Raw genomic sequence first — 12,500 nt, 5'->3', positions numbered from 1 at the left:
AGAGACAGGACTCAGTTGTGATGATTAATTACTCAATCTTGGTTGATTAGGGATGAAACTGAGAGATAAGGATGGTCTACTTAGATACTAGGTAATGTTCCAAGTTCCTGTTGAATAGACAGAGACAGAGTGTAAGTTCAAGCCTGTGCAGCCCACGTATAGCATTTCAGAGGGAATACCTTTGGTGCATTGATAGGGGACCATGTGGGTACAACGACACATATCCCGAAGTCAGAGAGTTCCAGGTTTCTGTAAGAGAGGTGACTTCAAGCCTGCGAGCTGTTGACTTCCATCAGGTCACCACGAGAGTTGGAGTATTGAGAAGTCATGAAAATTTGTTCTTCTCAAGCTCGATAAGATATATCCTCCACTCGTATCTAGACCTTCTAACAGAAACGTCAAAAGGTCGAATGTCCCAGATGACTCCCCTGAAATCGATTTCGGACGAAAATTCTCTTTGCGTTCATTAGTCCCATGCAAATTCACGTACAGCTCACCAAGGCCCAACCAATCACAGCTTCCGAAGAGTTTCGTTGCGCATCGCACCTCATTTGGCCGTTTTATATGCAAACGTCGGCTTGTTTTAATCTTGTAGATGTGCAACAAAAGATTTGTTCCGAGATCTGAGTGGCTGTAAGTGCTTAATACATGGTTAAAGACAGAATACTCGAATCGACGCTCTCTTTCCTCGACCATAAGCACTGATTCCTTGAGCACAAAACATCAAAATATGATTCATTGATATTCATTTGCTTCTCTTCCTTCATGCTTCATCTTTTCTCCCACTTTTATCTCCCAACTTATACCAATCCCACCATAGTTCCAACCTCAAGTCTCAATCCAATCCTCCAACAGCGCCAAAATCTTCTTATCCTTCTTCTCCTCCGCAACATCCATCGCGACATCCCCAAACTTATTCCCTTCTTCACGATCAGCACCCCTCTCAAGCAACACTCTCACCACGCCCTCATGCCCCCCCTTAACCGCCAACATCAACAACGTATCCTCATTCTCACCACTCTTCAAATCCTTATCCCCACCCGCCTTAATCAGATCCCTCACCAAGAGCTCATACCCCATCTCCGCCGCAACCGGTAACGGCAACCTCCCCTTCTCATCCGCTATATCCTGCCTCGCTTTCTGTCGAATCAGGAACTGCGCCATCTTAACATGTCCTTGCAGCACCGCAAGCAAAAGCGGACTCGCGCCTCGAGGATTCCCCGTTGCTTCGACGGCATCTACAGCCGCTCCACCCTTCAACAATTTCAGCACCGTCGCCCGATCATCTACTCGCACCGCATACCGCATTCCCCTCTCTAACCACATCTTCCTCTGCCCCTGATCCTCGATTTTCGCCGCGAGAAGCACATCGATAATCTCGGGACACTTATACTTCACAGCACTCGTCAACGGATCCCAGCCGCCGCCATCCTTCATCGGATCAGCACCATGCTCCAATAGCAATTTGGCCACTTCAACATGTCCCATCGTACACGCTTCCTGCAACGGCGTCCCGAGATTAGCATCTGCTCCCTTGCTCAACAAGAACTTCGCCATCTCGACCCCATTTTCTGTGTACGTAGACCCATCTCGACTCTTCGCCGCATAGCACAGAGGCGTCGTCCCTTGCTCGTCTTGAGTATTAGGATTTACTTTCCCCTCTCCACACAACAACTTAACTATCTCCAAGAAATTCCCCGAAGCAGCGGCTAACAGGGCTTGACCTCCCTGAATATGGTCAGACATCAAGACTGCACCATCTTCAAGCAGGAATTGCACGATTTCGAAATGGCCCTTCTTGCACGCGTTTTGGAGCACGGTCTCATTGTACTGGTTTTTGGAACCGAGGTTTATTTCTCGGCGTAAGAGAAGCGTTTTCATAATGGCGAGATGGCCGTCCGAGGCTGCGGTGTTGAAGGCGCGTTGGTTGTCTGACACGGTGGTGTAGAGTCCGATTTTATCTTCGTGGTCGAGGAGGGTTTCGATGACGGCGAGGGAACCGCTGCTGGAGGCCCAGGTGATGGGTTTGCCGATATTGACGTTGGGCGGGTTGGGATTTGCGTCGTGGGCGAGGAGGAAGTTTACTGCGTCGTAGAGGCCGAAGAGGGCGCAACGGTGGAGACTATTCGAGTTAGTATAGTTCTTTGTAATCACAAGAGAGCTATTTGGCTGGTTATCCGAAGATGACCTGGATGGGGATTTGGGTCGTAAGAAAATTATAACACTTACACAGGCCATTCCCCCCAGATCAAACTATCCGGACTTGCGCCCTGTTCGACCAGATTCTTGACCCCATCCACATTCTTGCGTTGTACCTCCTGCGTAAGCAAAGAATCGAGACTCGCCTGCTCCTTAGCAGTAACAAACTTCGGCACACGAAGCACAGTCCCCAACCCCGACGCGGACGGATTATGCGTTACAAGAATAATCCCACCGTACCCCTGACCTGGTAGGAAATCCATAATCTCGTTATAAAGAGTAACAGACTCATAATTATCCAGCACCAAAAGCCAAGGATGCCAGAGATCATTCAAGAACTCTTTCACGGCTCGGATTTTCTCTTGACGAGAGCCATCTGTTGAGCGTTTGATGGTCGCGTAGATACTTTCGAACCCAAGATTCAGGGTCTCGAGTGACGAAGCATCGATCCAGAATACGGTCCGGAAGTGGCCCAGCTCGTGAGCCTGATGGACGTATTCAAGCACAAGCTGCGTTTTGCCCGTCCCTTTCTCCCCTGAAACCATTAAAATAGTCGGATTCTTCGTCTTACCCCAAACCACATCTCTCAGCCCCTCTTCCAGCTCCCCTATAGTTTTCTCTCTCGGCACAAACTCCTTCACTACACCCGTTAGCCAGACCCCTTCCTTTCCCCTTCTCCACAAAAAAGAACAACAAAACTCACCCCTCCCCTCCCTAACATCAAAAAAACTCTCGACCCCAACCCTTTCCCCGGCAACCTCCTCCTCAATCACATGATGCAGAATCAGCACCTGGACGTACGTCTGCAGATTCCTTTCCACGCCCCAGACCCGCTCATCGTACTTCAGACTCGTGAACACCTTCTTGACCCGCTGCTTCAGGCTCTCGCCGTCGCGCGGCGTGATCTCGTTGACCATCTTCTCGACCGTTTGGACTTGCTCCATGCAGCCGGCGATCATGCCTTTGAGGATGCATTTTGTGTCGAAATCTAGGCTTGAGAGCGAGGAGGAGGATTGGATGCGGGTGAGGGCGTCTGTTGGTTGGTTAGCCGGGGAATCTGACGAAATAAGATTTTTTAAGGGAGGAGAAATAAGGGTGGTCTATCGTACTGAGCAAGAGTGGTAACTGCGTCGAAATAGACCGCAGCGACTGCGGAATCGCTTCAGTCTGGGAGAATTCCTGCAAGCGAGCCGCGACAGTGAGACCGAATTGCACAAACTGAACAATAGAAGAAGCAAGGCCGATGGCGCTGAGGGGGTCCATTGTTTGTTTATCTTTCCTTCAGCAAAGTACGGTTTACTTCACGGGACCAGGTGAGTTTTATATTTCGATGGTTCGAGTTTGAACAGTAGCCTTACAGCCTTCTCATGGCTGAAACTTCATGGAACAGCCCGCCTCAATCGAGCCTATGAATATGAGGTAACGACGGTATGGAGATCCTTCTGGGAAATTGAAGAAAGCCCGTGGCTGTGTTTGGGGACGGGAGATGTTCAGCTCGGCTGCGGCTAAGGGCGCTAGGCTGGATTGGAGTGCCCCTTTTCCTTCGACTGGCAAGGTCACATGTTTCCTACTGGCTTCAACGTCACTCTTGTTGCTGTACGTGAAGAAAATAGGTCTTGGGAATAAGCTCGAGTATAACGGTCTATAATCTGTCGTAGATGTCTACAAAAAGAAGTTTATACTTTTATCTACCTCTCCCTCCATCTACATCCCCCAAATCTCCCCCCACCTCCTATACTCCCCCTCAATCGGCCCCTTCAACCTGCCAAACCTAGCCGGCTCCCCGGAACTCGCCTCAGGAAGACAAATCCACTCCCTGACACTGCCCGGAATCTCCTCCCTCACATGACTTATACACAACAACGCCTGCTCCTTCGTTAACCCACCGACCCCTACCTCTCCCTCAGTCTCGACGATCCTGCCGTTTGAGAACTGCCTGCTCTCACCATGAGCAAGGAAAAGTAGACAACGATCTCGGACCCCTTCATCCATACCGCTGAATGCTTCGTCGAGGATGACGAGGTCAGGTTGTTTGATAACAGCACGTAGAAAGAGCGCTACTCTCTGCGACGAGAACGGGAGGCCGCCAAACACGAGCTGATCGGCCCATTCAGGCTTACCTGTAGTAGGGTTCTTACTTGCATCTTGGCGAAGGTCTTGTTCAAACCATCGCAAGCAAGCATCGATCCGCTCATGAGCATCTTGATCCAGCTTCGGTACACCCCTGAAAGTATCTGACCAGGCATTTTCCAGCACTTGGCGCAGAGAGAGCGATCTCGGGATGTGACCGTGAATCTCAGGACTCGAGTGTCCGATTCTGGATTGGAGATCGAAGATGGAGATCCCGGGCTTACCGGGCTCGGGGAGGCGTGATCGTCCGAATAATCGGATGGGGAGTGAGTATGTCTGAGGATGATTCGAGCAGATTAAAGAGAGTAAAGTCGTCTTGCCACTGCCGTTCGTTCCAAAGATTCCCCATCTTTCACCACGCTTGACGGTCCACCATAAACCATCTCGTAGACCCTCGTTTGGTGGGGCTTTCTGTTTCCAATTTCCTAGAACTGCTTTCGTTCCATACGCTACACGAGCTCCTTCCATCTCAACAAGAGGTTCTCCAATCTCAGGTTCGTGGGCATCATGCATTTCATATCCATCACGACTCAACTTGCCTTGCTCCTTCGGTCCAGTCGAAGTCTTCGACACTGGGATTGAAACAGAACGAGCATCCGACGGTTCCAAAATCCCATCACTCGTAAGCATCCGTCCAACCTCATGCATCGAACCAAGCGGCATGCTTGAATCGACCTCCCCTCCCCTCTCAACACTCTCCACATACTCCCTCAACTCCCCCAAAACCTCCTCTTTCCTCCCCTGAAACGCAACCTCACAATTGCCCTTCAAGTACACTAAATGCGTAATCCACTCCGGAATCGGATCCTGCGGCCTCAGCGCCAGCACCAACCTAGGCTCACTCTTCTCAGCCAACCCATTCAACATCGGACTCAAACTCAACAGCGTCGGCGGATCCAGCCCCATAAACGGCTCATCCAACAACAGCACCTCTGGACCTCCCAACAACGCTCTAGCAATCCTCGCCCGTCTCGTTTGCCCGTTACTCAGATTCGAGACCGGCATATCGATCAGCTCCCCCAATCTCAGATCCCTCACTACCCTCTCCAGTACCTTGCCATCGATGGTCTTCCCATCAATATCCATGGATGAAAGATTGAGTTGCGTGTTGCCCTGTAGGTAATCCAGGACGCTGAAATCGGTGTCTTCCCGTCTGGACTCGTATCTCGCGCTCAAATACGCGCTTTGCGGTGCCGCAGCACCGAGGCCTTGTTCGCCATCGAACCCTACCTGCTTTATCGCCGCGTCCGGGTTCCGGAATCGGTGGTCTTTGGCTTCGATTTTGTCGGATTGGAGGTACGGGTACGACCTTGCGGTTGGAGGGATACAGAGATATTTTCCTCTGAGTATTTGCAGGAATGTGGTTTTTCCTGCGGATGAGGGGCCGATTATTGACCAGTATTCTGGTTTCGAGGAAAAAGAGGCAAGTTCGAAGGTTACGTTCTTGAACAATGGCGGATTGAGAGCTGGAGGAATAGTAGAATTTGGATGGTGACGGTAGAACGTCCCATTCTTAATGCTGATTATCGGTGGTCGAGAATTGGCCGTGCTATATCTCCGTACGCTTGACAGCGGGAAAGATAATCTCGCTGTCGTCGTCGGTTTGCGCATGGTTGCAAATAATACATGGTGAGGAGAGAAGTGGTGGTGGGAGTTATTTGAGTCATGGTGAAGCTTACCCCGGAAAATTGAAAGCGAGCTCGGAAGCGGCTGCTGCTGCAAAAAGCGCGCTAGTGAGCTTTCCACGTCCGCTTCGTGCCTGGAGAAGAGCTTCGTTTGTTCCATCAACACCACCTCTCAACCTTCCAGTGTCTCTCACAACACGACTTGATCTTCACCTCTCCATACCACAAAAGAAAGAATATCTTGGAATCAGTCATCATGGTAAGCTCCCGTCCCATGGTTGTTTAATATTAGAAGATAAGCCGCGCTTCTGTTCAAAAGCTCATCTTCAACCTCCTCTCTCTCTCACAAACCCTCAATCTAACCTCCCTCTCCAGGCAATGCGCATCGCACCCCCCTCCTCCCACTCAACCACACACTCGCACCTCACCTCCGCCTCCGCCCCTTCCGCCCCCGGCCTCCACGACACCCTCCGCCACGGCATCGGCCCCTCAACCAGCACCTCCACGCAGAGCATCCCGGACAGCGCCCACCCACTCGAATCGCGCCTCAAGGCCTGGGAAGCCACGCAAGAGAGCCTGAAGATGGAGGGCCTGCGCCGCACATTCGGCATCAGCGAGCCGATCCGCAGAGGCATGGAACTGAAGATCACGAGAGAGGGAGAGTGGAGACCTGCTGTGCTGGGAGGAGGGCTGGAGAGTAGTGTTCATGAGGATATTTTGAGGGGGACGGATGCGATGTGTCAGTGGGAGGATGTGTTTAAGGGGGATGAGACGAGGAGTGTGCCGGGTTTCCATGAGGAGGTTGAGAGGAAGGTTCGGATGCAGTAGATGGATGGCTGTGAGTGAAGGATGGATGGGTTGATGGTTAGATGAGGATGGAGTTGCTGATGTGGTGGAAAGGATGACGATTGTAATATCACCTGGCCAAGACGGAAGATGGCGTTAAGGCTACGCCATAGAACTTGCAATGAGATATGGATTTGCAAACATAATATTCATTCCGTGACAGACAGTGTTGGGGGAGAACAGAAACGCTGACTGCATTCTATCCATGTCTTGCTCGTGACGAAAATGACCCGTATACTACAGCCACAACTGTAATAGTAACACTACTCCACCCATTTGCTGCAACTAACTATACAATATCCATACCATAGCCTCACATGCGCAACCTGCAATCCGGAAGAGCAGGTTTCTGATTCGGATTTCAAAATGCCAAAGCTGCAGCCAGTCCCTTTCCCCTAAACAATGAAAACTTGCAGATAGTATTCCGTAACGCCTCTGTTCAAATGTCGTTATGTTCCCGTAGTGATCAAATGCACAATCCATGTCCTTAAATGACCGCGACAAATGCTGGCATAGATATCGGACTAGAGTATCACACAACGACAGCCTGCAGTGGACTCGCCGTCTCCTCTGTCTCTTCCTGCAGATTTCCCCTTGGTTGCGTCTTCCTCGTCAACGATATCTTGGGGTCGAACAGTCATGTGTACCACATTTGCTGATTCGGCGTTAAACTTGCATTCTATTGTAGAGCATCAGTACATGGATAATCATAGCGTATCAAAAGAAAATCCTTACCCTTCAATGGCGTTTTATCATCCAATAACCTCCCAAAGTAAATCAGCCTTATGCTACTTGGACTACTCGGCTGTGCCTCCCATTCCTCTCTCCACTCTCTCAAGATTAACTCCTTCAATGTATATACACTGATGCTGAAGGGGTCTTTTCTACCACTCTCAGTCACCCCTGGGACATTTACGTTCCGCTTAGTCAAATACTTCTCATCGATCTTGTATGGGTGTCTGGCACCCGAAGTCAAAAGAAGCGTAATGACCAGAACGGGTCCAGCTTCGCTTATCGCAGGAGGAGGAGTATGTTCTGTCGAGGGACCGATGGCAACTGAATCAAGTCGTGTGATACTTGGTATCGTTGACGATGCCGGCTCTGACGCGGCAACCGCGGTAGTATTGGTCGAAGCATCGTTCGTAGAAGATGATAACGGGTTGGCAGACGCTTGCGAGGTAGATATGGCCGCATTCGACTGCTCATCAGGTCTCGCATTCTCGGTGGCAGGATTCGACATGCTCGACGAGGTTGGGAAAGAGGAGTCTAGAGGGGAGGAAGTCGGAATTGAAACATCATTGAGGAGAGCCTGCGATCCTGCGCCAGTCCTCTTGGAAGCGTCGAGTTCGCTCATCTCGACGGGAAGACCAGAATGTGGTTGTGAAGACGACGACGAGGAGTCGAAAGGGACTGAGGCAGGATCTCCACCGGTCGTTGATTGTGCCATCATTGGTTGGGTTCTTGCGGGCGTGTGAGATGCCTGTTATGGGGATTCAGAACCTAGCGCCACCCCGACCACAGCGAATCTGCAAGGTGCAGCAGAGTGTAATGATCGAATGTCAGAAACAAATGGCCCGAAGATGGAGGGCACAGCACCGCCCTGCTGTTGTGCGTAATTGACCAAGACCCACGTCCCTCGAATTGGAATCCGCAGAAGTCGCCCAGAGATTGGCAATGATCTTGGGGGGGGGGATTCCGGATTGTCGAGATTCGAGTTCTAGAATACTGGAAGGGTGGGCGATGGGGGGAATTTTGGAGTCTACAGTAGTTCGAGCAGCAGTGCAGCAGATGGATGGATACTAGTGCTCCGGGCTCGATCCGAGAGTGATGGGACACGCGAAGTTTCCCAGTTTCGGGAGAGGTGGAAGATCGGGGCAAATCTTTGACGTCGACGACTCTCGCAAGTGAATTATGGGGGCATCAGTAACGAGTGACAGTGAGGACCGACGATATAATAATTATTTAAGGATGTTTGGAGAGTGGAGAGGTGAGGAAGGTGAAGATTGACGGATGGATGGACGTTGTTTGTCGGATGGAGGTACAAAGTCAAAGTTAAAGTGCTACTGCATCGGCCGTTCGGACTCCTTCCCCATGCAGGCAGGGCAGGTCAGGAAGGAAGGAGGCAACAAACGGGGACTTTCTCTTATGTGGAATCTGGGATCCTGAAATAAAGTGAAATCTAAAATCTGGGGTTGCTGATGCCAAGTTCGAAACTGGGAAACTTGGCGATGCGTCCGCGTTGGAAACGTACCAAACCTCTTCCAGACCTTTCTTAAGGATAACCTAGGTATCGAACAAGGATTCAGGGACTCCCGCGTCCACCATCTATCACTCTTCAGTCCAACCTACACACATACGACAACAGACTGCTTATAGAAACATCATCTCGTGGTCGTCGTAAGAGCACATTGTATCAGAGATGTAATCCAGGCATAAAATGCACACGTGTCTTTGCTTCTTTCTGCATTGTTCTCATCCCATTGTGTTGCATTCGAGCTGATACCCCTGATCTCAACAATCATGCATGTGATGTGAGAAAAAGCATTTCGGTGCAGCCGTTGCAGTATCGGGCGGCGCAGCTGAGGAACAACGAGAAAGATATGTGTGCCAGAAAGCTTCTTTTCAGCGGAAGAAGCTCTCAGTGGCCTGTCGTTCATGCAGTCATCGTCGATCGCATTTTGCGGTATCGGTCACGTGGTACACGCTGACCTTGGGTAAAAGATTCCACAAGGTTCTCGAGAGAGTTCAGGTTATAAAGCGTTCGAATATGTTAAGGAGTAGCTTTTAGCATTGTCTGATCTTCCCTTTTAACGGAATTTTCTCGTTCTCGATTCATACAACAGAAGCGTACTCTAAGTGGAAGATGAAAAAAAACTTCCTGTCACGAAGTGAGACCTCAAGAACAGTAAACAAGCAGAAAGCATCTATTTTCCTTATCCTTGTTGAAGTATCTGAACCGGATAGCCAACACTCCTGTTTGCTCTATCGTTTGGAGACTATGAGAAATACGTGATCGTTGGATCTCCTTCCTAAGAACTAAGCGTTGATGAAAATGTGTATATGAAATTACAAACGCTTTTAATTCCACCACCGATCAGGCAAGATACTAGCTTCTCAGGAGAAATCCCAAAAATTAAGTCTGCAGACCTAAGTCTCAAGAATACTCATTAGTTATCAGTGATAGAGAAAGCATATAGACGGCTCGCTCTCTTGAAGAGTCTTTCCGGTCTCTTTCTTCCATACACTCAGAGGAAGCAAGATTTGGCCATCGATTTCACGCATCGATGTCAAGTGCCACACGCTCGACGGGACTTGCTCACTGGATGTTGAGAGGAAAGAGTATATGCTCTATGATCAGTGATGGAAGATATTTGTAAAACTATATACTCTGTAAATTTTAACATCTGACAAACTCTCCTGCCATGGTAGTGAAAACTATTCCCATGTACTTGAAGTGGTTGCGACTCCGACTCTTGGATTGGCGTTGACCAGAAACTTGAAGGCAAATAAATTTTCCAATCAAACAAAATTCTCAAGCGCGATAAAACAGTCTAGAATATCAAAACCATGAACATCGTATTTTCATTTAGCGTTACAAACAAACTTCCAACAATTATTATTAGAAATACAAGCTTTGCCAACCCTCATCCCACCCAATCCGCCGGCAACAAACAAACCGCCAAGCCGGCCACAAGCGAAATTAACAGGGGTAAGTAATTGGAACGCGGATCTCATTGCGCCAACGCGCATCCAGATAATCCACCCAGCTCCAAGATACCGCAACATGCCTTTCTCTCCCCAAGAGGCAGCACGACCACCTCACTCGTGACGATGGAACAACACCCGCACACCGAAGACGGCGAGCTGTCTCCCGACAGCAGCGGCATGACGAGGCTGACGCCGGGATCCGATAGCGATAGCGAGTCGGATCTCGATGTGAGCGGGGAGAGCTACAAGTTGCAGCATATGGAAGAGGAGGGGACGGCAAGGAGGGGTAGTGCGTCGACGGTGCAGTCATATCAATTGTATACGCCAGACGAGGAACGGGCTGTTGTTAAGAAATTTGATCGGAAGTTGGTGTTATTTGTAGCCTTGCTTTATATGCTGAGTTTTTTGGACCGGTCAAGTATATCCCGCCTATCGATGGTGAAGGGAAGAGGGCTAATTTTCTGGTGGCAGATATCGGGAATGCGAAGATTGCGGGGCTGGATATTGATCTGGATTTGGATTCGAATCGATTTGAGTGGTGTATATGGGGTTTCTATCTTGCGTACATCTGCTTCGAGTGGATGAGCGTGTTGTGGAAGATTGTGCCGGCTCACATATACGTTACGGTCATTGTGCTATCGTGGGGGATCATTGCTTCATTACAATCGGTCGCTACGTCCTTTGCAGGCTTGCTCGTTCTACGGATCCTATTAGGAATTGGAGAGGCAGGTTTTACTGGGATACCGTTCTACCTCTCGTTCTTCTTCAAGCGGGAAGAGCTGGCTCTACGGACGGGGTACTTTATATCTGCGGCTCCGCTGGCAACAACATTTGCTTCTACCTTAGCATGGGGAATTATCAAGTTGGGCAGACATGGCCCCATAGCAGCATGGCGACTCCTCTTCCTCGTCGAAGGATTCCCCAGCGTCCTCGTAGCCGTCATAGCCTGGCGCACCATCCCCGACTCCCCCTCCACAGCCTCCTACCTCACCTCGCGAGAGAAGAAAGTCGCCCGCCTACGGCTCCGCAAAGAAAAAGAGGGGCGCTCCACCACCCAAACCTCCAGCCATGGTCTCAACGCCAAAGAAATGCTCGCCACAATCACAGACCCGAAATCCTACCTCACAGCCTTCATGTTCTTCTTCACCAACATGGCCTTCTCCTCCATGCCCGTCTTCCTCCCGACCATCATCCACGAAATGGGCCACTCGGTCCTCGTCTCACAAGCCCTCTCCGCCCCACCGTACCTGCTCTCCTTCATCATCGTGATCCTGACCGCCTACCTTTCCGATCGGCTGCAAAATCGCTGGTGCTTCGTGCTCTTCCACTCCCTACTCTCCGCTTTCGGCTACGCATTCATCGCCTTTGCCGGGTACTTCAATCTCGGCACCTGGTGGCGATACGCGGGTCTCTATCCCGCCGCCATCGGTTTCTTTTCCGTGATAACCATCATCATAACATGGACGATCAATAACCAGGAATCGGAGTCTAAACAAGGAACCGGATTCGCGATGCTGCAGTTGATAGGCCAGTGTGGGCCGTTGGTGGGAACGAGGCTTTATCCCGAGAGGGACGCGCCGTTGTATCTTAGGGGCATGGCGAGTAATGCGGGGGCGATGTGCTTGGTGGCTTTGCTATGTGGGATTTTGAGGATTTATCTTGGGAGGCTGAATAGGAGGACGGAGAGGGAGTATGGGGGTGTGGTAGGGGAGGCGGGGATGGGGCTTGTGGATGGGGGAGTGGAGAAGCATGGGAGGGCGTTTGAGTATATGCTTTAGGTTATGAAGATTTCATGGTTTGGTCTGTCTTTTTGCGTGCTTGATGTCGGGAAAGTTCCTGAGTAACGATCGTTGCCAAATGTCTGACAGATGCAAGCGTCTCTTCTACTGTTCAATTCTTTTGTTTATCCCAAAGCTGCTGTCAAGCCAAGTGTTTTGTTGTCAATGCAAACATTTTGTTGTCAATACAAACATTTCGTCATCCACACAAGTA

At 50.2% G+C, this 12,500-nt stretch overlaps 5 protein-coding genes across 5 annotated transcripts; 2 read left to right on the top strand and 3 right to left on the bottom strand.

Annotated features, from left to right (window-relative positions):
• Window positions 1-445: 445 nt before the first annotated feature.
• On the bottom strand, window positions 446-3,655 carry LY89DRAFT_83859 (ankyrin). Its single transcript, XM_018223444.1, has 5 exons — window positions 3,309-3,655; window positions 2,903-3,232; window positions 2,230-2,839; window positions 1,564-2,122; window positions 446-1,386 (listed from the first exon to the last, which is right to left on the bottom strand). The coding sequence occupies exons 1-5, from the start codon at window positions 3,460-3,462 to the stop codon at window positions 829-831; spliced, it is 2,211 nt and encodes a 736-aa protein (XP_018070776.1). The 5' UTR covers window positions 3,463-3,655; the 3' UTR covers window positions 446-828.
• A 248-nt stretch (window positions 3,656-3,903) lies between these two features.
• On the bottom strand, window positions 3,904-5,987 carry LY89DRAFT_647007 (ABC transporter-like protein; the record flags this gene model as incomplete). The annotated part of the gene is made up of 1 exon (XM_018211939.1): window positions 3,904-5,987. The coding sequence occupies exon 1, from the start codon at window positions 5,938-5,940 to the stop codon at window positions 3,904-3,906; it is 2,037 nt and encodes a 678-aa protein (XP_018070775.1). The 5' UTR covers window positions 5,941-5,987.
• Window positions 5,988-6,210: 223 nt separating this feature from the next.
• Window positions 6,211-6,782, top strand: LY89DRAFT_697588 (proteasome maturation factor UMP1; the record flags this gene model as incomplete). Its single annotated transcript, XM_018216921.1, has 2 exons — window positions 6,211-6,213; window positions 6,330-6,782. 2 exons carry the CDS (start codon window positions 6,211-6,213, stop codon window positions 6,780-6,782), a joined length of 456 nt encoding a protein of 151 aa, XP_018070774.1.
• A 542-nt stretch (window positions 6,783-7,324) lies between these two features.
• On the bottom strand, window positions 7,325-8,247 carry LY89DRAFT_734515 (ubiquitin-like protein; the record flags this gene model as incomplete). The annotated part of the gene is made up of 2 exons (XM_018219915.1): window positions 7,325-7,479; window positions 7,536-8,247. 2 exons carry the CDS (start codon window positions 8,245-8,247, stop codon window positions 7,325-7,327), a joined length of 867 nt encoding a protein of 288 aa, XP_018070773.1.
• A 2,519-nt stretch (window positions 8,248-10,766) lies between these two features.
• On the top strand, window positions 10,767-12,286 carry LY89DRAFT_697586 (MFS general substrate transporter; the record flags this gene model as incomplete). The annotated part of the gene is made up of 2 exons (XM_018216920.1): window positions 10,767-10,926; window positions 10,980-12,286. The coding sequence occupies 2 exons, from the start codon at window positions 10,767-10,769 to the stop codon at window positions 12,284-12,286; spliced, it is 1,467 nt and encodes a 488-aa protein (XP_018070772.1).
• Window positions 12,287-12,500: the final 214 nt, after the last annotated feature.

The sequence above is a fragment of the Mollisia scopiformis genome (assembly GCF_001500285.1).
Source record: "Mollisia scopiformis unplaced genomic scaffold LY89scaffold_13, whole genome shotgun sequence".
Lineage (NCBI taxonomy): Eukaryota > Fungi > Ascomycota > Leotiomycetes > Helotiales > Mollisiaceae > Mollisia > Mollisia scopiformis.
This window is presented reverse-complemented; position numbering and strand designations above follow the sequence as displayed.

Excerpts from the sequence above, each read along its gene's own strand:
- LY89DRAFT_83859 (XM_018223444.1), bottom strand. The coding sequence starts at position 3,462 with ATGGACCCCCTCAGCGCCATCGGCCTTGCTTCTTCTATTGTTCAGTTT. Across the intron at positions 3,233-3,308 it reads GCAGTTACCACTCTTGCTCA|ACGCCCTCACCCGCATCCAA; the intron begins GTACGATAGACC and ends ACCAACCAACAG. Across the intron at positions 1,387-1,563 it reads CTACGTACACAGAAAATGGG|TGTCCCGAGATTATCGATGT; the intron begins GTCGAGATGGCG and ends GTGAAGTATAAG.